Raw genomic sequence first — 25466 nt, 5'->3', positions numbered from 1 at the left:
ATGCAAGGCTGTTTGTTATGGCTGTTTGGAAGAAAAGAGAAGACTGATACGTGTACTTGCATACCCACTTGCCATTGGCAAGGTCTAGATTATTTTTTTTAATGTTTGTTTTTGAGAGAGAGACAGAACGTGAGTGGGGGAGGAGCAGAGGAGAGAGGGACACAGAATCCAAAGCAGGCTCCAGGCTCTGAACTGTCAGCATAGAGCCCGATGGGTGGCTTGAACTCACGAGCCGTGAGATCACGACCTGAGCCGAATCAGATGCTTAACTGAATCAACCACCCAGGCGCCCCTGGCCAGAGCTAGATTTAAAGTACCAGGCCTTCAATTTAGTCTGCACAGAAGTATAAGCTTCTGGAGAAGGTAAAAGGGAGAAAGGAGAGGGACCTTGTACGCTCCAGAAATGCTAAGAGATGCCGTTAAAGTAGTGTGAATCATGGAAACTGGAAGGCTGGGAGGAAGCTCCGTGTCACATGTCCCACACCATCACTTCCTCCCTTTTAAGTCTATGAATGGGAGACAGTAGGTAGCAACGGTTTCTGGTAGGAAGCACTTCAAGAGGTGGAATTAAGGTCGAGTGAAAGGCAGGGAGGTGAAGAAGAAAGAACAAGGGCTTTAGCCGCATGAATAGTTGGGCTCAAATCCCCACACCTCCCATTCTTCACTTTGAGACTGTGGGTAAGTCAGTTCATGAGTCTGAGCCTTAGCTTCCCCAACTGTACGCGTGGAACACCTACCCATTTCCTAGGATTGGTGTGGAAGTTAAAGCTACTTCAACTGCTTGATACCTAGAAGGTGCTCTGTAAATGTTAATATAAATGTTAGCTGGATCCTGGGATGGTTGAGTCTGGGGTTGAGTTTGGATTAGGTGATTGTCAGAGGCTCCAGCTTTGCTGTCGAAGTCTTGATTTTTATTAAAAAAAACTTTTTTTTTAAGTTTATTTATTTTGAGGGAGAGTGAGGAGGGAGGGCCAGAGAGAGAGGGAGAGAGAATCTCAAGCAGGCTCTGCACTGACAGCACAGAGTCTAACACGGGGCTTGAACTCCTGAACCGTGAGATCATGATCTCAGCCGAAATCAAGGTTTCGGACACTTAACCTACTGAGCCACCTAGGTTCGCCTCAGGTCTTTCTTAGATGGCGTTTTAAGTGAAGCTAATACGTAAAGCAGTCAGGCAAGTGGGGAAGGGGTCTCAGAGCTCTGCCCTCTGTCTCTCACAGATCTTACTGTATCTCTGCTCTGGAGTCCCAGGGAATTCCTTTGATTGTATTTTGAAAAGCCCTCATTTTACAAAAGGAGAGCGGGGTCCGCGGGGTTAAATGACTGCTGCCTGTCGTGGTGGAGCTGGAGCAAAACCCCAGCCTTTTATCCACTCGTGGACTCCTGTCACTGCTCTGTGACTTTCCAAACTGACGGCTTGTGCGTCGCTCACTTGTTCGCCAGGTGTAGGGTGGAACACAGGACTGGGTGAGGTTGCCTGCTAGGTTGGAAGCACACTGAACTGTTGAAGAGTACAGTGCGGGGGGCTCGTGTCTCTGATGGCACATGTACAGGTGGTTTTGCAATGTCTCCTTGGTTTTGTGGCATTCTCCCCCCCCCCCCAACCCCAGTGCACACGGACCTCTCCACCCCAGCACCTGATGACCTCCCACTGCCACATGCCTTTGAGTTTACTGCTGCGTAGAACTGTCTGTAGGGCATATGTAGCCTTCCTGTGGTGAGTTGATGCTGAGTCTGTGCTGTTAAGAGTCTGAGCAGCTTCTTGGCTGCTTTGAAAATTGCTCAGGCACTTCAGTATTAGGTCAGGGGCTTCAGCCCGGAGCCAGTGATTCAGGGTAAAGGCTCCTTGACGTTTTTGAAGCTAAGAATGTGTGTGTCGCAATCTGTTCTTCCACAAGACCTACTAGTTAGTAAAAGATGTAGAGCTTTCAGTCCTACACCTGGATAGACTCGGCTGTCCGTTGATAGGATACTGTGGTAAGAATGTATAAGGCCAGGACCTGCCACGTTGCAGGGTGAGCAGTGGGGAGAGTGGCAGGGGCAAGTTTGGGAACTGGGATTGGCCATTGTCTGCTCTGCGTGATGGATTTGCTTTCTCATCGCTGTTGGAGTCTGCTCGTGCCAGGGAATTCCCCTTTGAGAACCTCGAAGTCACCACCATGTTCTGTGTAAACTTAAGGGGTTTGACATAACAGCCCCAAGTACTTAACAGGTGAAAACAGCCTAACAGGTTGGGCTGATCCACTGGTCGTAGACTGCTGCTAGGTAATCAAGTTTCAAAACGAGTTTGTTCTTTTATATTCTTTTTTTTTTTTTTAACGTTTATTTATTTTTGAGACAGAGAGAGACAGAGCACGAACAGGGGAGGGGCAGAGAGAGAGGGAAACACAGAATCGGAAGCAGGCTCCAGGCTCTGAGCCATCAGCTCAGGGCCCGACGCGGGGCTCGAACTCACAGACCGCGAGATCGTGACCTGAGCTGAAGTCGGACGCTTAACCGACTGAGCCACCCAGGCGCCCCTGTTCTTTTATATTCTAAGAGCCTTACGTGGCTCATAATATGGACACTAGAAGATGAGGCAAACATTTTCCCTCCAGCAGCCCCCCCCCCCATTGTTAACGTCTCTCATGCCCTCCGGATTCTAAGACACTTCTTTCTCCCTGCCCCTTGCGTTTCTGACAGTGCGGGGTGCTTCACAATGTCAGAAGAAACTTGCCAGTTGGTTGTCTTGCTCTGTAATATTAGCATCTCAGGAATTGTTCTATAGGAAAGGTATGGGGCTAGGTGATCTCTCAGATTACTCCCAGCCTATCTTATCTCATCTGTCTTACCCTACAATGCCTTGCTTCAAAGCCACCTGTGAAGTCATCCTTGACTTTTTAATTAGTGGAAAGTTATTCCTAGAATTGTTTTGTAGCACTCCTGTGGCACATATGACTTACTTATAGTAACTTGTTCAGGTTTCTCTTGAGTGGTCTAATGGGATTTTGAGGCTCCAAGGCAGAAATAGTGACTAACTCATTTTTGTATTATTCCCCAGCACCCAGCCATTGTATGACTGAAGGTAGATCTTTGAAAGTTACCAGTTCAATAACTAGATGAGTTGCCTGAGTCATGTTGACAAGTGATCCAGGACTGACCGTGATTTGAGGAACACCTGAAGTCAAGCATGGCAAGAGGACAAGGGACCAGTAAAGGACGTGGGAGATGAGCGAGGTGGAAGCAGCAGGGCTGTCCCTCAGGTTTATGGAGAGCAAACTTTGGCAGCTGGGACCAACCCTGGTCAGGTTGTGGCCTCCCTGTCCCATTTTCCCTGCAACTCTCAATTTTGTTGAAAAGTCTAAAGTGGAACTAAATCTCTTCCTAAACAGGCAAAGAGAGGTGAGGGGGAAGTATATTTCTAGTGACTTCTCTCTCAACTAACTTCTCTTCCCTTTCTCCCAATTAACCCTTCTGATGCTGACTTCAACAGTTTTGGTTTTTTGTTTTTTTGTTTTTTTTAAGTTTATTTATTTTGAGAGAGACCCAGGGAGCACCAGTGGGGAAGGGGCAGAGAGGAAGAGAGAGTATCCCAAGCAGGCTCCATACTGTCAGTGCAGAGCTTGACGCGGGGCTTGATCTCACGAACGAGGATATCGTGACCCGAGCCGAAATTAAGAGTTGGTTGCTTACGTGGATGGAACTGGAGAGTGTGATGCTAAGTGAAATAAGCCATACAGAGAAAGACACATACCATATGGTTTCACTCTTATGTGGATCCTGAGAAACTTAACAGAAACCCATGGGGGAGGGGAAGGAAAAAAAAAAAAGGTTAGAGTGGGAGAGAGCCAAAGCATAAGAGACTGTTTAAAACTGAGAACAAACTGAGGGTTGATGGGGGTGGGAGGGAGGGGAGGGTGGGTGATGGGTATTGAGGAGGGCACCTTTTGGGATGAGGACTGGGTGTTGTATGGAAACCAATTTGACAATAAACTTCATATATTGAAGAAAAAAAAAAAAAAAGAGTTGGTTGCTTAACTGACCGAGCCACCCAGGCACCCCTAATTAAAATTTTTTTTTTTTTTTTTTTTTTTAATTTTAGAGAGCACAAATGTCAGTTGAGGAGAGGGAGAGAGGGAGAGAATGTTAAGCAGGTTCTATGCTCAGCACAGAGCCCAACATAGGGCTCAATCCCACCACCCTGGGACCATGACCTGAGCTGAAACCAAGGGTCACTCAACTGACCGAGCCACCCAGGTGCCCTTCCAGCAGTTAGTTTTAGCAGAGGGGCTATAGTGGCTGGCCCCTACTTTTTCTAATCCGGCCCCTTTTTTTCTGGTCTCTATCGGAGTTTCAAGCAGCTGCTCATGCCTAGTATAGGGGTGTACGTGTACTGCTCTGAAGAGAATATTCTGGGATGGTCTCTGAGCTGCCATTTAAGTAGAAATCTGAATGAGGTGCCAGCCAAGAGTACTTGGAGAGAGGGAAGAGCTAGTACTAAGTTGAAGGTGATAAGAACGTGGGGTGTTTAGGAAATGCTAGAAGATAGGTTGGCTAAAGCCTAGTGAGCAAGAAGGAGGAATTGGCAGGAGCTCGATCATCCAAGGCCTTCTTGCCATTGTAGGTATTGGAGTCTCCTGGGCACAATGGGGAGCTGTAAGGGGGTTTTAAGCTGCTGAAGGCTTTAGTCTGGTGTCAGGTGGCAAAGGGAAGCAGAAAGACCGTCGCAGTAAGAGCCTGTTGCAGAAACCTAGGTAAGACGCGGTGGTGACAGATGACTTCACGACTGACAGGGCTTGCTGATGGATATGGTTTGAGGCCAAGGTGGTGAGGGGGAGAGGAACGGAGAGTGGCTTGTGTGTGGATGGTGAATGGTGGGAGAGGAAGAGGCTCGTGGAAAAATCAAGTCTTTTCTCATTTTTGTCTTGCCCATGAAACTAAAGAGCAGCTGGCAGATGGGCAGCTGAATGACAAGCCTGGCGTCCAGTGGGGAGGACTGGGCTGGAGCCAGGTGTTTAGGAGTTACTGTCTTATTGCAAACTCCGCGAAGATGGGAGGTGAGAACCGTGGCCACAGAAGATGTTTTGGTCTCTGACAGGAGGGTGCCTTTCTCCCACCATGAAGAAGGCAAGAGAAGACAATACAGTTGCTGGTGGGTTCGTAGATTTGGCAGGGAGGTGAGGGTGAAGGAGCACGTGTCCAGTAGTTCAGTAAACACGGGTAATGCCATGATTGCTCAGGTCCGTACTCGTGCATTTAGGGTTTAACCAGATGCCCATTGTGTCACTTCATGTTCGTCACGTCAAGTGACTTAGGTGGGTACTGGGTACAACCAAGGGTGTTCATCAGGTCTGTATGATGGAGGGAGACGGGCGTTCCGCTGAGAATATCTGCAAGGAAGTGGTTATAATAATGGGACCCTTCACCCCTACAGATGGAGGCTGTCATCAGATGCACTTTGGTTTTTGTTCAGATTAGGCTTTCTGAAAGCGTCCTGCTGTCATCCTCAGGTCCAGGCTATAGGAAGGATCTGCAGCCGTGTAAATCCAGAAGTCAGTGTGTGAATATTGTGCAAATAGAGGATGCTTCCAGTGCCAGGGATGGCCCAGGCAGTATCAGAAGCTCAGCACTTAGAGACGCCAGGGATGTTAGAGTTCATATGGAACAGTCCAGCCTTCCAGTTGAAATATCCTCCTCCATAGCATCCTTGACAGCTTGTCTCTACTTGAACACTTTTTTTTTTTAACGTTTTTTTAAAGTTTATTTTGAGAGATGTGTGCACACAAGTGGGGAGGGGCGGGGAGAGAGAGAGGGAGGGAGGGAGAATCCCAGGCAGGCTCCGCACTGTTAGCGTAGAGCCCGACGCGGGGCTCGAACTCCCAAACCGTGAGATCATGACCTGAGCCAAAATCATGAGTCGGACGCTCAACCGACTGAGCCCCCCAGGCACCCTTCTACTTGAACACTTTCCTTGATGGGGGAGCTCAGTTGCTTTGAGAAGCAACACATGGTACTCTGCCCTTTTGTCCTAAGCAGCAGCTCATTTCTAGAACTGTGGCTGGAGCTTAGGTCTCCTGCATGCTAGCCCTTGCTCTTCAGGATGTTTCCTTTTCCTCGCAGCCCCTGGGTAAGGGGCACACAGATGTGACTGGGAGCTGTCTTGTTTTCTCCAGTGAAATGGCTTTTTTTTTTTCAGCCAGCTTTTCCAACCTGTTAAAGTTTTTAAAAAATCTTAACTCTGTAATATAGCAGTTATCCATCCCAGGGTTGTATTAGTTCCAATTCGTATAAACTGTCTTCTGTGTTTTCATTATCCCGAGGGATATGATGAGAGACTTTAATAAGATCCAGATGTTTGTCTGCGATAGTCATCTGGTTAACCCTATCAAAAAAGGAATTAAAGTTGTCTGAGTGGAACTTATTTTGGGTGCACTCATGTGGGCACCTAGTGTCCTCATGTTTTAGGTAACCGGTCACACAACACGCTCTGAATTTTAACTATTGTTAACACTTGTCTGACTTGTGAAAATTGGAACTTTTGCTGAGCTTGTCTCTGGCAACCGTCTGTAATATTTTCTCAGAGATTATTGTAATTTATTTAAAATTTGTTTTCATGTTTATTTTTGAGAGAGAAAGAGAGCAGGAGTCGGGGATGGGCAGAGAGCGAGGGAGACACAGAATCCAAAGCAGGCTTCAGGTTCTGAGCAGTCAGCACAGAGCCTGATGCGGGGCCCGAACTCACCATGAGATCGTGACCTGAACTGAAATCAGATGCTTAACCAACTGAGCCACCCAGGCACCCTTATTATAAAAATTTTTAATGTTTATTATATTGAGGGGTGCCTGGGTGGCTCAGTTGGTTAAGTGTCTGACTTTGGCTCAGGTCATGATCTCACAGTTCGTGAGTTCGAGCCCCATGTCGGTCTCTGTGCTGACAACTCAAAGCCTGGAGCCTGCCGTGGAATGTCTCCCTCTCTCTCTGTCCTTCCCCTGCTTGTACTCTGTCTCTCTCTGTCTCTCAAAAATGAATAAATGTTAAAAAGATTAAAAAAAAAATTAAACATTAAAAAAATTATATTGAGACATCACATGCAAGCGGGGGTGGGGGGGAGTGCGAGAGAGTGACAGAGAGAATCCCCTTTTAATTTTTTTAAAAAGGATTTATGTAATCTCTACACCAAACGTGGGGCTCAAACTCTACCAACTGAGCCAGCCAGGCACCCCTCAAAGATTATTGACAGTTTTCAAAATTTTCACCATAATTTCTCTGAGCCAGATCCCTTGAATTAATTCAAAGGGGCTCAGATCTGATCAACCGATGGGTCAGATTCATATCCTAAGTTGATGGTGGCTCAGCTCTTCTTCCCTTTCTGAAGATCGTCTGTGTTATTCACCTGTAGACCTTAACTTCTTCGAGGGGTGTTTGGCTGGCATGCGGGGCAGCGGCCCAGTCTTTGGAGCACTGTAGTTCAGTGGTCAGGAGCATGGCTGGATTCAGACAGGTCTAGGTTGTAGAAGATTGCACCTCAGCCACTAATTAGCGGTATGACTTGGCAACTTCTGTATCCTTGCCAAGCATTAGTTTCCTTCGTAAAATGAATGTCTCAGTTGAGGATTAAATGAAGCCTTTAATGAGACGCCAGGCCCTTGGTAACCAGCTCTTCCATATGGCCATTATGATTCTCTTAAGAGTTTGCTGGGTGGGGGTGGTGAGCACACACACTAGGAAACCTAGAAAATAACTTTTTTGGTTGGCCTCCTAGGGCAAGGCAGAAGAGCTGGGTACAGACAACCTGGCCCCAGATCCCTCTCTATTTCAGAAGGTGATGCTGGACACTCCTCGAAGACCAGAACGGGTATCTCAACCTTTGGCCTAGTGAGAACAAGAGAGAACATCTTCCTTTGTGTCTAGACAAGACCTAGCTGAATTATAGATGGTGGCAGATGTCTTAGGCAGACAGTATAGTATATATAGAATGAAAGAGGAGATGCCTGGCTCTTTCCTGACTTGTGGACCTGTGATGTGGTGACTTGAGGCCTCCAAGGTCCTCCAAGCTGCCATCTGGACAAGAGATAGAGCAGGGTGTGGGGCTCGGGGAGAAGGCCATACGGTGGGATGAGAGTGGCGTTCTTAGAAAAGCGGGGCAAAGTCCTGTTCCCCTGCATATAAGGCCACAAGGCCTTGGAGATTTCCTCAACCTGCCCCCCCCTCTTCGCCCCCAATCCTCGCTCCCTGAGAGCTTATCTGTTTACTGCTTGGGGCTGGGGTGAGGGCAGGAGGGCAGGTAACTAGGACTGAGATCTCTCCACTGTCATTCCTGGGCTGGGGCTGCACTCGGCAGGTGGTGGTGCCAGGAACACTGGTGAGTGTGTTGAACTTCCATGGCCTGAGGCCCTGACCTCGGTGGTCAGATTAGGCCAGCATCTAGGTGGTCAGATAGGGCCAGGATCTCGGCGAGGCTGTGTCCTCTTGCAGAACAACGACTCTGCGAATGTTAGCTGGTTGAGTGACCAAGGGCATGTTTAGGGGCAGGAGAAGGCAGAGTAGCTCCTGGGCTGTGTGGGAAATAAGTGGGGGTGAGGGTGGGTATGGAGAGGGAGTAAAGAAGGGGCGCCGGGGATTAAAAAGGCCATCTTCCCTGATTGCTTTTCATCCTAGTAGGGAGAAGGGAATGAGAAGTGGCTGGGGTGGGGGATCAGGGTGCTGGGGTCTCAGGCTGTGACGGCTCTTGCCAGAAGCCTCGGTAGCACGTAAATTTGTGGGAGATGGAGGCAGGTGTCCTTAAGATCATGTTGGGGCACGTGGCAAACAGTGAGACCCCTGAATGGTGCCTTTATTTTTCTCCCCCTAGCATGCCCACGCTTCCCCAGAGTCCTGGGTGAAGGAGTGAGGCACGAAGATCGATGCATCCACGAGTGCCTGGGGCTGGTGTGGCCGCTTCCTCACAGTGGCCATGGCCACGGTGGTGGCATCGGCCTTCCTTGGGAATCCTGCGGCAGCATGCCCAGCACCACGCACCCGTCCAGCCGCCGGCAGTGTTGTGGACTGCGGGGGCCTCTACCCTCTGAGGCTCCGTCCCAGGCTCCCTGGCAGAGTGGGTGTCGTAGCTGCGCCACGATGATCTGAGTCGCCTGCCAGGAGGCTCCTTCCAGAGCCTGTGGTGACCGGGTGCTGCTGTTTCTCACAGTGTCCTGTGGGATCCAGCTGCTGGAGCCCTGGGGCACCTGGGTTTCCTGGAGCGGCTGCGCCTCAGCCACAACCAGCTGGCCTGCCTGCCCCTGGACTTCTTTGCCAGCCTGGGCTTTGTACGCCGCCTGGACTGCTCTCACAACCTGCTTGTCACCCGGGACCCCTGCAGCCTGTGGGGCCTGGGGCACCTAGAGCAGTTGGACCTGAGTCACGACTGGCTGACCAAGCTGGGCACAGCCAGGCTCGGGGGCCTCTTCTGTCTACACTGACTCTTGCAGGCTGGGAACTGCTGTCTGGGGCCTGGCCACCATGCCAGGCCTGGAGGTCCTCTCTCTGACTGGGGATAACATCAGTGAGCTAGAGACTGAGGCCTTTGTGGCCTTGTTGGTGCTGGGCGTCCCCTCTCATAGGTGACTGGCTGTAGCACTTTGGTTTCAAGGTGACAGCGGACATCTGGATGGTGGGCACGCAGCTGCTGCTGGCCAAAAACCAGGTTGCACGACTGTGACCTGCAGTGGGCCTTTGGGAAGCTTGGTCCACCTGTGGTACTTTTATGGGCGGCCGACCTTGGCAACCTGACACATGCTGGCCGTCGGCAGTCAGGGGTGGTACTGAACAGCGCGGAGGCCCGGCTCTGCCTGGCTGAGACGACTACCACGCTGGGTATCCTGGGCACCATGCTGGCCACTGTGGCTCTGGTCGTGGCAGAGCGCAAGTGCAGGCAGGGCTTCAGAGGAGCTGGGGGGTGGGAGAGCCCTCTAGAGAGGTGGGGGAGGGGCGCTGCAGAGAGAAGAGGAGGCAGCTGGAGGAGGGAGAGCGGATAGAGATGGGGAAGGGTTGTTCTTCAGATGTCTTTACAGCTCAGTTGTCACCCCAGGCAGGAGTGGGAGGAGTGGGGGGCAGGGGGACAAATGGCTGTGTTCCTCTCCCAGAGCCTCTGACCCGCCCATTCATCTATTCTCTGACCTAGCACAATGTCAGCATCTTTCTCAACCCGAGAAAGAAGGATTTGGCCCTTAGTGCTTCTCAACAACCCTCTGGGGACTAGGGCAGTAAAAGGTGGAGACAAGACCAGAGGGAACTGGGGGTGGGCTGGGAACCAAGGGAAGCTTGGTTAATCCTGGTCTCCTGCCCCTCCCCACACATGTCCTTGGCCTCTGTTGTTGCTAAAGTCATGAGGATGGTGGGATGGGGTAGGGGTACTGCTCCCGTGGGCAACACCCCAGTCCGTTCCCGTTGTCCTCAACATCTTAGCTCCTTTCCAAGGGCTGTGCATCTTGTCACATTTACCTCAAGGATGGAGCCTGGGAAAAACAAAACAAAACAAAAACAATTGAAAACTTGATTCTATGCTATGTGCCTGTGGAAAACTTAACGTCATGTGTTTGTCACTGGCACGTGGGCAGAGATAGACAAAATGGCCTTTAATCCAGGCCTTTTCTCATTCCCTTTGCCTGGAGATTCCTTTCCCCCACCCCCAATCCCAGCATGCACATACACAATCCTGTTCCCTAGTTTTTTTTTTTTTTGTTTGTTTTTTGTTTTTTGCATGAATATATCCCTCCATCACATTTCTGTTATACCCACTGTTTATCCCAGTGACTTTGTAAAAAATGTGAGAGATGTTTTGTCAGCTTTCACTGGCTGATTGGGAATTTTTAATTCACATTGTCAGAAATACTGTTTGGACACGAGGCCCCTCTCCCGACCCCAGGGAACTGGAAACAATCAGACCTGAATTAAACAGTCTAGTGGGAGTGCTTGTAGAGTCTTAACTTCAATATGGGAAGAAGAATTTGTGTTGCAGGGTGGTAGGAGGGTGCAGAGAGATGAGTGGGGTGGCTTTGTGGTGGCAATCCTGGAGGGCCGGGAACTTTTGCCCACTTATTCAACAAATAATCACTGAGTACTATGAATGAGACATAGTGGCGACATCCTTTGTTCTTGTATCTATTTAGCACATGTTTCCTGAATGCATCTTACACTAGGCTGTGAGCAGAAACCTTGCCCTAATGAAACTCACAATCTATTGTTAATCTGGTCATTAGCAAAGAATCCCAAATATATAATTAACAATGTGCTCAGGGATTCAAAAGAAGGGTACCCGATAGTTATGAAAACATAGAGGAGCTGAGAATAAACAAGGAGGCCAAAGGAGAAGCCAGGAGGCCAGTTGGAAGCCTGCTGCAGTCAAACCAACAAAAGATGGTAGTTTGGGCTAAAGCAGGAGCATTGGAGCTAGAGAGAATACACTGATTTAAGATGTCCCATATATCCACATCAGATTTTATTCCTCTCAGGGGACAGAGGGAAAGCCAGACTTGTCTACAAGTGACCTAGCCAAGGGAACACCTTACTCTGGAATTAAACAAAAGTAGAGAGATTTTGTGTGTGTGTGTTGCACCCTACTATGAGCTAGTACCCACACTGCCACATGTACACATCAGAACAACCCTGAGGTAGGTGTCCTCTCCATTTTAGAGATGGGTCTTGGAAAGTGTAGGTGATATACTCAAAGTCACAGAGTTGGGAGTTAGCATTGAGCCCAGGTCTAGCATCAGTCAAAGACTAGTTCGCTTCATTACATCAAGTTATTGCCCATGGTTCTGACAAGGAACCTTCCTCTAGTCTAGTTTTCAATTTTGCAGCCACACAAGGGATCCTTTAGTCTCCATGAGCTGCGATTAAGGCCGAACTCCCAGTTGGAACACCTCCTTCGGTCCGGAACTAGAAAGCGAGAGCGTTGTTTCCCGTCGGAAGGGAAAGATGCTACCCCCTCACCCTCCTCCGCTCCTCGGGACCCGGAAGCTGCGTGTCGCATCCCGGCGCCGGCCTCCCCGTCGGGAGTGACGCCGCAGCGGACTGCCCTTCTCCAAGATGGCGTCGAAGATGGGTTCGCGACGGTGGATGCTGCAGCTGATCATGCAGCTGGGTTCGGTGTTGCTCACACGCTGCCCCTTCTGGGGCTGCTTCAGCCAGCTCATGCTGTACGCTGAAAGGGCCGAGGCGCGCCGGTGAGCGGGCCCACGCGGCCGCCGAACGCGGTGGGGGGGCGGTACGGCCCGCCCCAGGAACGGGGGTGCGGTGAGGTGGGGAAGAAGTTGGGACCCTTGGGCTGGGGAGGGATTGGGACCTTAGACTTGTTAAGGGCTCTGGTCTGGGGCAAGGTGGGCATCGGGCGTAGTGCCGGGGTCCTGGCCGTGAGAAGGGTCTCCGGTTTGGGGGAGCTTGGAGCTTGTGGGAACTCAAAGGGGTCGCAAGGCTCTTCTCCCGCTTCATCCTGTCCCCGTTGCTTCTTTTCCTCTCCGGCTCGCAGGAAGCCCGACATCCCAGTGCCCTACTTGTATTTCGACTTGGGGGCGGCCGTACTGTGCGCCAGCTTCATGTCCTTTGGAGTGAAGCGGCGTTGGTTCGCGCTGGGGGCCGCACTCCAGCTGGCCATTAGCACCTACGCCGCCTACATCGGGGGCTACGTCCACTACGGGGACTGGCTGAAGGTGAGCACCTCGGCCTAAGGGGAGATGGGGATAGGGAGCCAGAGGCCGGTGCCCCCGGGGCAGTTGGGTAATGCATGGTGCCAGCTAGGTGCACAGTGTGAAGCCTGGGAAGGCAGAACCCCCGGGCTTGTGGACATTATTACAGACTGGAAGAATGAAAGGAACTTAGGGACCACGCAGGACTGCCTTTCAGAGTGTGAAAACCGAGGTGGGAAGATGAGAAACAGATTTTCCCAGGGTCACATCACAGATAGCATTGCAGGTGAGACCAGAACCCAGGTCACCTAGTTCCCAGAACCCTTTAAAGCATTAGTTTAGTAATTTCAGACTATAGGGCAAAAGGGACCTTGGAGAGTAACCGGTTGCAACCATCTGATTTTTATGAAATCTAATTAATCTTCGTGCAGCATTTAAACCTTAAAACGCCAGAATGCAGCCTTGGAGATAAGCCTGGACAAAGGCACTACCCACCCTCAAGGAATGCACTGTCAATCCAGTAGAGGAGGCAGAAGTGTGAACAGGATAGTGAGACCAATGGTTTTCTTAATGGCACAGACTCTGCACTATATAGGAGAAGGAACATTGGGATTCGAGTCTGCACACCTGCGAGTAGAGATGGATGGGGCAACCCTTGGTATCTGGATTCTGCCACCTTCTGTAGGACCTTGGCCAGTTTTACGAACCCTGCCAGGCCTCAGTTTCCACTCTGATTAAAAGAGTTATCCTTGTCTGCTGCACCTGCCCACCACACTTGGAATTGGTGAAAGGGTTTATCAGATGGAATGGGGTGTATAGAGATGGGCAGTTCGGTGCTCTGGACAGCCGGGAGAAATGTGGTGGCTGCAGTTTCTGACTGGGTCCCCTCACCTCGGCCTAGGTCCGTATGTACTCGCGGACGGTTGCTATCATCGGCGGCTTTCTCGTGCTGGCCAGCGGCGCTGGGGAGCTGTACCGCCGGAAGCCCCGCAGCCGCTCCCTCCAGTCCACCGGCCAGGTGTTCCTGGGCATCTACCTCATCTGCGTGGTAGGTCGGGGGACTGCTGGCTGGAAGCGCTTGCCTGGGCGTGAGGTTTGAGCCCATGCCTGGCAGAGCCCAGGGACGTGGGCATGTAGTTCCCGATGGTCTGCCTCCTGGGAATTACCCCGGTCAGCTTCTGGGCCTCGGCTTCCAGGGCCTGAGACCTGGCTGAGAGTCCCTTCTTCCAACATCGTTGCACTGGGGAGAGAAGACATTGGCTTGACCTGTCAGTCCCAAGCCCGAGAGTCAGGAGAATGAGATGGACTGGTCCTCTCGTGGATTCAGCCCCCAGAGGGCTGGGAGAGGGGGCCAAGGAGAGGTTTGGTGGGGTCCAGGCCCCAGACGGGGCTCTGCCACTCAGAGTTGATGGAGGTTGACTAGGGTGGCCAGTTATGGTACTAGTGGAGGACCTAGGGGCGGGCCAGTGTGGATGGGGACCTGGACAGGCTCCGGGTCGCTTGGCCCCATCTCAGTTACTGGGCACCATATTCCACACGCAGCGCTGTGTATTCAGAGGTGAGAGCCCCAGTCTGGCTGTGGAGACACACTTCCGTCCTCCTGAGCGGCCCCCCCCCCCCCCCCCCAGGGTGAGGAGAGACAGGCCCTAACCTCGTGAGCTCCCGCGTCTGTGAGGGAGACGCAGGTCCTACTTTTCAGAGAGCCCCAAGTCCGAGATGGGAGCCAGAAGCCCAGCTTGCAGAGGCTGACTTTCAGGTGCCATCTCAGGGCCAGCGCTCCCCAGACAGGCTCCCCCGCCCGTTGGAGAGACTTAGCAGATGTGTGTCCCTAGGCCTACTCACTGCAGCACAGCAAAGAGGACCGGCTGGCGTATCTGAACCATCTCCCGGGAGGGGAGCTGATGATCCAGCTGTTCTTTGTGCTCTACGGCGTCCTGGCGCTGGCCTTCCTGTCGGGCTACTACGTGACGCTGGCCGCCCAGATCCTGGCTGTCCTGCTACCCCCAGTCATGCTGCTCATTGACGGCAACGTTGCCTACTGGCACAACACACGGCGCGTTGAGTTCTGGAACCAGATGAAGCTCCTTGGAGAGAGCGTGGGCATCTTCGGGGCCGCTGTCATCCTGGCCACCGATGGCTGAGTTGCACGACAAGAGGCTGAGACGGGTGCAGGGAGCCACTGAGGGCCACCCTGCCTTCCTCCTTGCTGGCCCAGTTGTTTCTTTATGCTTTCTGCTCTGTTGGTTTGGTTCTTTGCTATGTGTGTATGTGTCGGTAAGACGCAGGTCTCTTCCCCAGTGCCTGGGCTCAGCCCTTGGGCGTGGGAGCCCTGAGGATGATGCCTTACGGGGTTGTTTTTTCCTGTTCGTTAGGAGGACAGCTGAGGCCGACTGCTCCCTGGGTCAGCTGTCCCAGAGAAGGGAGTAAGGCAGGGCTCGGGTGGGGGTACTGAGAGTGGGAGACAGAGGAAGGAAGACTGCTCACAAACCGGAAGTGAGCAAATGTGAAAAATTCCTTTTCGAACCTGGCAAGAGCAGCTGGGCTCTACAGTGCTTTTTTGGAGACTGAGAGTGCATATATGTGTGTTGATGTGTGGATCGGGCCGGGAGGTGCTGAGGGGCGGGGCACCACAGGAGTCACGTGAGTTCTCAGGGTATGCCAGGGGCAGAAACCGCACTAGCTGTCCCCACCTTGAAAGCAGAGCAGGCCCCAGTCTGGGGTGTGCAGGGGTAGGGCGGGCATCGGCCAACTTCCCGCCTCCTGCCTTCTGTTTCCAGCCATATGGTTGGCCTGGTTGGGGTGAGTGCCCTCCCAAACACCAGACCACACAGTCCTCCAAAAATAAACATTTTATATAGATGTTTGGCTTTGCTTCTCCGCTCTCCCCACAGGGCACTTTGCCATTGGCTGGGATTGATCTTGGGTTTCTTGAAAGACCACATCTGGTTAAGCCCCACTTTAGTCCTCCCGTGATCTCTGCCCTGTTCTGAGAGTTCCCACAATCCTTGGCTGTCTGGTCAAGACCCTCCCTGTGGTCTGCTTTTGACCCATACCCTCGGTCCCTGTGTTGTAGGTTGTCTTGTCCTCCCCTTTTCAGTCCTCCTGCTTTCTTTTGAAGAATTCTTGGAGGGCAACGAGAGGGGGAGAGCTAATGTTAAGGTTCCCCTACGAGGGTTTGACATCTTCAGATGAGGAAATGGAAGCTCCAAGAAGGTAAGCAGCTTGCCTCCAATCGCAGAGCTGGATTCTAGGTCAGGCCTGTCTGATGCCCGTGCACAGCCGTGCCCCCCACGCCACCCCTCTCCCGAGGGAAGTCAGAGGCTGCTCTGGGGGTTTGGTTCTGTCGTGGCCCCTGCTGTGCCGTGGTGGTCTTTCCCCTACTTGTCCATGCACTTCCTGATTGAAAGTAGCCTGGCAGCCAGCCTGGGGCCTGGTGCATCGTGGAGGCCAAAAATGCGGAATGAAACCTCTGACTTTGGGCTCCGGGAGGCTGAGGTGTTCCCCTCCCACAGATGCAGACAGCCTCCAGTGGGGCCTAGGGGAAAACATGCAAGTCTGCGCTTGGCTCAGAGCCTGGCTTGGAGAGACAGCTGCGGCTGCTGTCGGTCTGGTCTGTGGGGTGGAGGATGCTTCCTAACTCCAGAGTAAGGGAGCCCCTCGGGGGGCTGCTGACACCCAGCTGAGGGAGATGGTGGCAGCATTGATCTTGGGGGCACTCCATCTCATTGAGCTCTCCTCTTCCCCCTGGGAGTCCCCTGGTTCCCCGGCCCTCGGGATCTTGCTCTCAGAGGGTCACTGCTCATTTCTTTTCAAGTGTGTTTTACTTCACTCTCAAGACAAGTGTTTGTGTTTTAATCGAGGCCTCCTGGAAAGTTGTAAGACCCAAAAGAATTAAAATAAGTGGTGGAATATCAAGCAAATGAGGGTAATATTGTGGGCAAGGGAGCCTCAAAACAGCACAGAGGCCAGAAGACTGGCCCACCTATAAGATTAGCCCTGAGTGGAGCCCTGGAAGGCAAGCCCCCCACCCCCCCCACCCCCAAGATCTCTAGACTGAAAATTGAAGGCTGTCTGGTTCTAGCTTTGGAGCCAGTGGTGGGGGGGGGGGTCTTGGGCACACCCTTCTTCCTGTGCTTGTCCCCACTTGGGTGCCCCCCTCTGGGCAGAGTAGAGTAGGGGCTGCTTCCTCCTCTGCAGATCCTTAGCCAACAAGCCTGGTCCAGCCTGCGGCTGCCTGGGGTCACCTCCAGCAGGCATGGCTTTTGGTTCACCCTGGTTATCCCAGGGCCTGCGGGGCTGGTGGTGAGGGTCAGCTGCCTGGGTCAGAAGCCGGCTTGCAGAAGGAGTCGGGCAGCCCCTTGGCATGGTTGACCAGCTCATAAGAGTCCCGGATGTCAGCCAGGCCAAACCAGAAGAAGATCCACTGCTTGTTGGAGAAGCTGCCATCACTGTGTTTGAAGTACCTGATTGGGGGGGGGGGGGGGGGGGGGAGAGGAAGGATCTTTTAGGGCAAGGCCAGAGCTCACTACTCACTGGTTATTTTGAGGACCTACTACATGCTAGACACCCTGCTATTATCTGAGCCTGAGGGCGGGGCTCTATCCCACGATCATGACCCGAGCCAAAACCAAGAGTCAGACACTCAACCCTCAACTGACTGAGCCCCCCAGGCGCCCCCCAGGGGTGGGGTTCTTGTTCATCTCTTGGTGCCCACAGACCCCGGTGAAGGGATAGTTGCAGAAGGAAAAAGAGAGAGGAGAAAATGCTCCGCTGGAGATGCAGTGGGCCTGGGGTCAGAGCTTGGCAACTGGACCTAGAATGAAGCCTGGAGGGTCAGGATTTCTCAAGACTCCGGGAGAGTGGGGGAGTGTCTTCAAGGAATCCACTGCAGCGGGGCAGAGCGGGGTTAAGTGTGCTCTGCTCGAGGGGGAAATCTCAGGCTCCGTGTGTGGTCTGCTCCCTTGGGGAATGTCGGGCCTCACAGAATGGGGCCTTTTCCTTGGGGGAAGCCCGGCCTTCTGGGGAGGGCGGGGGGGTGGGGCGGCCCGGAGGCGGGAGGGGCGGGACCTACCAGGGATTGATGGGGTTGGTGACCCGGGAGCGCCAGAAAAGCGTCTGCAGGTCCCGCCGCAGGCACTCCCACAACATCTGCCCGGAGCCTTGGCCCTGGCGGCTGGAGCTCACCACAAACTTGTCTAGATAGGGGGTGCCCCCCAGTACGGGCTCCGAGGTCAGAATGGCGGCCGCGTTGTACCTGGCGCAGCAGGGGAGAGGCAGGCTGGGACCTCCCTTCGGCCCCAAGCTGCCCAGCTCTGTCCCTCGCCCTCTGGGGCTCGCAGGCTCACCCCTCAGAGAGGTAGACAGAGTGCAGCCGCGGGCGCAACGAGGCCAAGTAGTCGTCCCGGAGCTTCTTGCCGAAGCTGGCGTTGACCAGGTTCACTAGGCGGCCCTGGTCCAGGCTGTCCAGGCTGCGCACTCGCAGCATCCGCTCGGCGTTCTTGAACAGGGTCCCGGACCCTGGGGGTGGGATGGAGGAGGAGGTGTTAGTTTCGCCCAAGAGCCAGGTCCCATCCGCTCTTGCATTTGCGCGTCCTGGCGGGGGTTCCAGGTAGGACAGGGGCTCGTGGGACAGTGACCCTCTTCGGAAGACCTCCACAATGAAATGCGTTCTGCGGACTGCATAGATACGTCGGTGATTTTCACACTGGGAGATGCTTTTCCCTGGCAGTTTGTCCCTCAACGTCCGTCCATCGCCTGTGGTCCCACTTACTTCCCCTAGGCCCGCCTACCTCGCCGAAACCCGGTCTCCAGCCCCTGGTCTCCCCACCCCTCCTCCAGTTCCCGCCCCAAGTTCCTAGCCTGGTCCGTCCCACTTGGCGCGGGTGTCTATCCAGTCCCGCCCACCTGCTCTGCGCTCACCTCCCCCAGGTGCAGCCAGAGCGGAGAGCTTGTGGGGTGGCGGCCCCCTGCGGCTTCCTGACTGGCAGAAAGCCACCTCCCCTGCTCACTCCTGGGACCCAGCCCCCCTTCCCCCCCCCCCCCCCCAGGCGAGGCCCTCACCCTTGTTGCTGAAGAGCTCGGTGAGTAGTGTGCTGGCGGCGGTGATGACGGCAGAGGAGTGGTGCGGCAGGCGGCTGAGCACGTCCACGATGAGCCGCATCTGCTGCCGTTCTTTGGTGCTCACCCACTCAGCGTTGGTCACCAGGTCCAAATCGGCGGGCAGGTTCACGTTACTCAGGACCTGCGTCCGGGGCCAGGGGGTGAGCCTGTGGCCCGTAGCCGGCCACGACTGTGCTCCTGCCCCAGAGACCCTTCCTCGCTGACCCCTTTACCCTCCCTTCCTCTCGGAGTCCTAGGCTGGGGATGGCTCAGATTTGAGCAGCACTCCACTCCCGACCCACCCGGCTGGAGAATGACTCTGGGGCCCGTCTGGGAGGCGAGCAGGGAGCACGAGAGGGGTTCGGCCAGGCCCAGAATCGCGAGAATGGGGCCGGTAAAGAGGGGACACACCTTTTGACTGCTGTCGCGCAGGCCGCCTGTGGTATTGAGGAAGATGATTTTGGTGGGCTGGAGCGCCTTGGCTAGAGCCGCGGTCACCTCCAGCGAGTCGAGGAGCACGGAGCGCCGTGCGGTCGTCTCCCCGATGGGGCACAGGATGGGGATGCTGCCCGATTCCAGGCACCACTGTAGCAGGTCAGTCTCCACCGAGACGATGCCGCCATAGCTGTGGGCCAGACGTGGTGCTCAAGAAGGCTCCCACCAGGCCTGCCGGGCTGGCAGGGGCGGGCGGGCGGGGTAGCGAGGTCTAAAGACGCCGGGCAGGGAAGACCCTCACTAACCTGGCATGGGGGGCTGGCTCAGCCGCGCTCAGCACCGACCCGCCACCAAAAAAAGGCACGGCAGTGGCAGCGTTGTGCCGCAGCTCATCCACCAGCACCTTGCAGTTCTGGGCAAGCTGTGCCTTGGCCTCCCAGAAGGAGAGGCAGCCAGAGGGCGCCGTGGGAGCCGGCAGCCCGAGGACGACTAGCGGCTTCATGTCCATGCGCTGCAGGAATGCCAGGGCGAAGGCCAGACTGGTTACCGCCCGTCGGCACTTGAGGACCTCCTCGTCCACCTGCGGAAGAGTGAGCGTTCAGGAGCGGCGACATTGGCCCCGACTCCTGCCGAACCTGCTCACTCCAGCAGCAGGGGCCCCGTGGTGCCCCTTCCCTGCCCAGGAGCAGTCAGGTCCCATTTCTGGCCAACGGCGAGCACCTGCTCCGCCCTTTGCCCTGTTGGGTCTTGCCATCCTCTTATCTCACACTGGTGTTCCTCCCTCTGTGCCTCCCTTCGACCTTGGACTCTAGGACTCCTTGGGGGGAGGGGTAACCCAGGCGGCTCCCGTCCAGGTTCCCCACTTGCCATCTGAACCCCTAACTGCGCCCGCGGCGAAGGGGAGTTCTCCAGGGCATCACACTTGGCGGATCAGGGGCCTCAGGCTCCTCACCCGGGGCCGGGCGTGAGACTGCTGGAGGAGCGCGCAGCCTCACCCAGTCCGCGGGGCACTTGTCCGGGCTCCGTCGCGCCCCTTCCCGCTTCCGCTGCGCAGAGTCTGCGGTCGGTCCCGCCCTGCCTGGTGACACGTTGCCGCACAACCCCGATCCCCTCGCTGTGACACGGCCGGCGCCGGGCTCCGCTCACCTCGATGACCGCGAAGGGCCTGTCCGCGGAGTGGTAGCAGGTCTGGAACTGCGTGAGCCAGTGGCGCGCCTCCCCGGGGCTGGCCCCGCACTGGTTCAGGAAGGCCTGGATGTCCCGCTGCACCAGCGAGCGGCCGGCCTCGCGCCCGAGGGGCTCGGGGGGCAGCGGGGGCGCGGGGGGCGGTGTCCACTCAGGCTCCTCCGCGGCAGGCGAGTGGGTGTCGTCCCCGGCCGCTTCTCGCGCGGGCTGGGCGGGCGCCCAGGCGGTGCTGAGCCGGCGCCCCGGGCTGGTGCCCCTGGCCGCCCGCCGTCGCGCGCTGCCACTCAGCCTCCGGGCGCCCCCGGTGCCTCGGGGACCGCGCAGCCTTCCGCCCATAGAGGTGGCTCGCAGGGCCCAGGCCACCCGCGCCGTCGCCATGACAACGAGAACGACTGGCCCCCCACCCCCACCCCCAACGAGTGCGCTTATGTCCGCAGCTCCCGGCTCTGGGGGGCTCTTAACCTGCTACAAGGAGGGGCTGGACCAGCCGGGGCGGGGCGCAGACTGGGGGCGCAGAGTAGTCTCTGGGTGCGTTTGAAGAGGGTCAGGCCATGGGTCAGGGGGCGGGGCCAACAGAAACCCCCGCCCCCGCGGGGGACGGAACCCACTAGTGCGGGTCACGAGGCAGAGATAAACCGTGGTGGGGCGTCTCTAATCTGTTGCCAAGGCCGGTTCCAGGAAGGGCTCGGGGGACCCTGACTGGCTTTGGCAGTCTGCGGGGTTCTGGATGATTAAAGGGGAGTCCGATGAGGGCAGGAGGGGAGAGCAAAGTGGCAGTTACCGTGGGACTGAGGAAGGAGACCTGAAGGAGAGGTGGGGAAGAGTGGAAGGAGAGTGGGGGGAGTGCCAGCTCTCTGCTGGAGGTCGGGTGTGCCTCTGTCCTGTCCTCTGAGTTCAAAGAAGATCAGGAATTATGGGATTACCAGGGTATGCCAAGCTCCAGACGTTGGGTACCACTTTGAAGAATTTTGTCATATCCTCAGATCACCCCTTATTTTTTTAAATTTTTAAAAAAACGTTTATTTTTGAGAGAGAGCAGGGAAGGGGCAGAGAGAGGGGGACAGAGGACCCGAAGTGCCCCCTCCCACCCAAAGTCCCAGGCTCAACCGACTCAGCCAGCCCTATTTTTTTTTTTTTACCTTGTTTGAAACTAGCCCATGGGTTATATACCAGACCATAAGCACTGTGAGGCCAGCTTCAGTGTTTCTCTTCCTCCTCTTATGATCACCAAAACCAGTGTTCAGATTTGATGGGAAAGGGAACCAGAGGGTAAATCATCCTTATTAGTAATACAGTTTTTATCTATCTATCTATCTATCTATCCATCTATCTAAAAGTTTATTTATTTATTTTGAAAGGGGGTGTCAGAGAGAGAGAGAATCCTAAGCAGGCTCTACATTGCCAGCGTGGATCTCTACTTGGGGCTGGAACCCCTGAACCCACGAGATCATGACCTGAGCCAAAACCAAGAGTCCAATGCTTAACTGAGCCACCCAGGCACCCCTAGTATTAAAGTTTTCAAGTTTAAAATTTATCCCTATCGAAATTATAACTAGAAGGCCAGTATCACTTGCTCTAAACAGAAGAAAGCCTTAAGAATAAAGCCAGAATAAAATATTAAATTCTAGCTGGATAGTGTTTCCTGCTCTGCTGGTAACACAGAAGGCTGGCAGGTGCCCAATGTCAGAGGTCCCCTGGGCCCCTGAGAGACTTTCTCCTGGGTCAAAAAATAGCCAACAGATGTAGAATGGCAGGCACTGGGCAAAGCACTTCATATGTAGTCCTCACAATGACTCCAGGATGGGTATTATTATAATGCCCATTTTATAGATGAGGAAATCAAGGCACAGAAATATGTGAGGGTCAAGGTCATTCAGCTCATTAGCAGTGGAGCTGCTCTTTCAAACAAAGCAGGTCTGCTCCAGATCCATGCTCTTAAGAGTTGAAAAGGACAGCGACAACTTTCACAGAATATGATTCATTGTTACTTGATATTGTATCCATCCGCTGCCCGAGAAAGCTCGGGGTACACTATCAGTTGGACACATCCTGCATTCAGGTACACTGGGAGTCCCACTCTCTGCTGTTGTAGAGTAGGACACCAACTGTAGAGGAGCAGTGACTTGACCAAGGTCACCCAGCTGTTAGTGTCATGGCCAGAGGCTAGTCATCCTGAGTTCTCACCACTGCTCTTCCCTTCCTTCTACCCAGCTCTACACTCCCGGTGCCAGGAGTCAGGACTCTCGGGGCGCTGCCTGAATGGCGAGTCGTGGCCTGAGCTGCTTCTCTCCTGAGTCTCCCGGAGGATGCTGGGTGAGCACACCCTTCCCAGGATCTCCTGCCAACACCCTCATGCACGCACCAACACGTGTGCACAGCCAGAACATGCATGCACTGTCCCAGGCAGGAGACTCCTGGCAGAGGGGTCGGAGTTGAACTTGTGACCTCTTCCACTGACTTTTCCATTTTTCTACTTGGAAATTCCGGGTTTCATTAGACAGTGAAGCATGGAGAGTCTGTACCCCCTACTGTGGGGTCACCTCTAGGGCCTTCTTTCTCTTCCCACTTACTGCTGCCCACTCCCTACTTTCCTACACTTCCCAGAAGCCATCAGAAGAGGTGGTCCTAGCTCCAGGGAGCCTAATCATTTTCCAAGCCCCTCATCTGAGCTCCCACCCTCCCTGGCCCCTCCCCGCACAGGATTCCTCCTTCTCTGTTTCTCCCACCTCTGCTACGCTGGCTGGGTCTCTCCGCCTCAGCCCTGGCCTCTCTTCATTCCTCCCCTCCCAAATGTACGCCCCTTCCAGGCCCCCCGCTCCCCACTGCGCTGCAGCTGAGGCCTGCCTCCTGCCAACTCAGGGCCTATGTGAGGGCAAGGATGGGTTTCTCCCTTCAGACTGGGGCTCCCCTGAGGGCAGGGATGATTGTCTCCCTCCTCAGACTGGGGATCACTCATGTCAGTAGCCAACAGCATCAACCCCATTGCCCCTGGGCCAGTGGGGCAGACCCTGGCTGGGGAGCTGCTTCCCACTGCTTTGGGTGTTAGCCCAGAGGGCCGTGTCCCCAGGCAGCCAATGGGCCCAGGGATACCCTGGGTAGATGATTAACTCCAGGCCCAATGACCCTGGGGCCACTGTGTCCCCACTGCCTCTCCCTGGGGTAAGGCCAGCCTCTGGTTGGAAAACTGACCCTGCTTTGTGGGGGGGATGGATGTGGGTGTATGAAGTCAACACCCCTACCTGACCCTACCGCTCTGAATAGAAGGTCTGCAGGATCACTGTCAGTCTGGGGTTCCAGCTCGAATTTTCTTTATGTTTTTTTTTTAAATGTTTATTTATTTTTGACAGAGAGAGAGAGAGACAGAGCATGAGCAGGGGAGGGGCAGAGAGAGAGGGAGCCACAGAATCCGAAGCAGGCTCCAGGCTCCGAGCCATCAGCCCAGAGCCAGACGCGGGGCTCGAACTCACAGACCGTGAGATCATGACCCGAGCGGAAGTCAGACGCTCAACCAACTGAGCCACCCAGGCGCTCCCCGCAGCTCGAATTTTCTTTGTTCCCCTCTGAAGCGGGCCCTTGTTTCGTTTTTCAAGGCAAAAAATGTTGTCACCGTGCCCGGAATCGGGCTCCGGTCTTCCCTCACCAGGCCCTGGGTCCTGGAGATGCTGGGGAACAGACACAACCTTCCGACCCCTCTGGATACTTCCCCTCAGCGGGGGGCCCTCAGCCTTGAGCACAACACCCAGCTGTCGTCATGGACAGCTACAGGGACACTCAGATCTGGGACATGAATGTACAGACTTTTGTACACACACACACACACACACACACACACACACAGCATACAGAGGTAGAAACAGACACCCTTCCTGAGAGCACATCCATCCACCCACGTGCAGAGGCACAGAGCCGTACTCGTTCACGTGCCTCAATGGTGCCTGGCGCGGCAGAAGTGTCCAGTAGACGTTTATGGAACGAATGAACGAATGAATGAACGAGCAGAAGGCAGAAAAAAAGAGGTAGGGGCCTGTGGAAAGGGAGACCTGGCTCTGTGGAGTCTGGGTCATGGGACTGGCCCCAGGACTGCGCAGGTGGCCCCAAGGTGGCTCTCCATCTGTGAGGGGGCCGAGCCCAGTGGGAATGTACGAAGGCCTTCTGCACCAGCCGCAGTCTTGTGAGCACGCGCTATGCGTCAGGTAGTGAGCAGGGCGCTCTGAAGATGTAGTCCCACTTGCCCTGGCTCAGGAGGCTGGAATCTGCCACTTTCTTGGCTGCAAAGGTTTGGGCAAGGCATTTGACTTCTCTGAGCCTCCCTTTAGTCACCTGTAAAAGGGGGGAAGAGAACAAAGCTTAAGTCTCTTTACGTAGTAGTGAAGACGAAAAGTTCTCTGTGGGCATACAGTCAGCAAAATCCCCCCTGTGGGACACAAACGCCCTGGTTTCTTCAACCAGTAAATTATAAGAGTAGGAAAGGTGGAATTGGATGAAAAGATGTGTTTTTTTCAATGAAGTAATTTCTAAACCCAATGTGGGGCTTGAACTCACGACTCTGAGATGGAGGGTTGTATGCTCTACAGACTGAGCCAGCTGGGTGCCCCAAAAAGATGTTTTTGAAAGTCTCCGGGCACCCGGGTTGCTCAGTTGGATAAGCATCTGACTCTTGATTTGGGCTCGGGTCATGATCTCATGGTGTGTGGGTTTGAGCCCCGCATTGGTCTCTGCATTGACGGTGCAGGGCCTGCTTGGGATTCTCTCTTTCTCCCTCTCTCTCTGCCCCTCCCCTGCTCATGCACACCGTCTCTCTCTCTCTCTCTCTCTCTCAAAATAAATAACTTAAAAAAAAAAAAGTCTCTTTTAATCCATGTTTGGATTCTGACTGAAACAAGCCGTAAAAAATTCAACAATTGGAAAATTTTTTTGCACATAGGATATTTGAGCTATTAATTTTTAGGTGTGCTATGATTGTGTGTTATGTTTTTTTTTTAAACTACTCCAAGGATTTTAGCGTGCATACTGAATATTTATAGATGAAATGGTAACATGTCTCACATTTGCTTGAAAATACCCCTGGAGGGGAGAAGGCAGGGTAGGGGAACAGGTGCAACGGG

General features: G+C 54.2%; 2 protein-coding genes and 1 non-coding gene across 3 annotated transcripts; 1 reads left to right on the top strand and 2 right to left on the bottom strand.

The window, feature by feature from the left end:
* The first annotated feature begins 11977 nt into the window (after positions 1–11977).
* On the top strand, positions 11978–16381 carry TMEM101 (transmembrane protein 101). The gene is made up of 4 exons (XM_049636215.1): positions 11978–12183; positions 12486–12666; positions 13544–13690; positions 14475–16381. The coding sequence occupies exons 1-4, from the start codon at positions 12047–12049 to the stop codon at positions 14781–14783; spliced, it is 774 nt and encodes a 257-aa protein (XP_049492172.1). The 5' UTR covers positions 11978–12046; the 3' UTR covers positions 14784–16381.
* Positions 16382–16478: 97 nt separating this feature from the next.
* NAGS (N-acetylglutamate synthase) lies at positions 16479–20921 on the bottom strand. The gene is made up of 7 exons (XM_049636214.1): positions 20323–20921; positions 19482–19756; positions 19153–19366; positions 18703–18883; positions 17988–18159; positions 17714–17896; positions 16479–17105 (listed from the first exon to the last, which is right to left on the bottom strand). Exons 1-7 carry the CDS (start codon positions 20737–20739, stop codon positions 16952–16954), a joined length of 1596 nt encoding a protein of 531 aa, XP_049492171.1. The 5' UTR covers positions 20740–20921; the 3' UTR covers positions 16479–16951.
* Positions 20922–21499: 578 nt separating this feature from the next.
* LOC125927736 (small nucleolar RNA SNORA61) lies at positions 21500–21632 on the bottom strand. The gene has a single exon (XR_007459423.1). It is a non-coding gene; the product is annotated as a small nucleolar RNA SNORA61 (small nucleolar RNA).
* Positions 21633–25466: the final 3834 nt, after the last annotated feature.

This window comes from Panthera uncia, chromosome E1, assembly GCF_023721935.1.
Source record: "Panthera uncia isolate 11264 chromosome E1, Puncia_PCG_1.0, whole genome shotgun sequence".
Taxonomy (NCBI): domain Eukaryota; kingdom Metazoa; phylum Chordata; class Mammalia; order Carnivora; family Felidae; genus Panthera; species Panthera uncia.
This window is presented reverse-complemented; position numbering and strand designations above follow the sequence as displayed.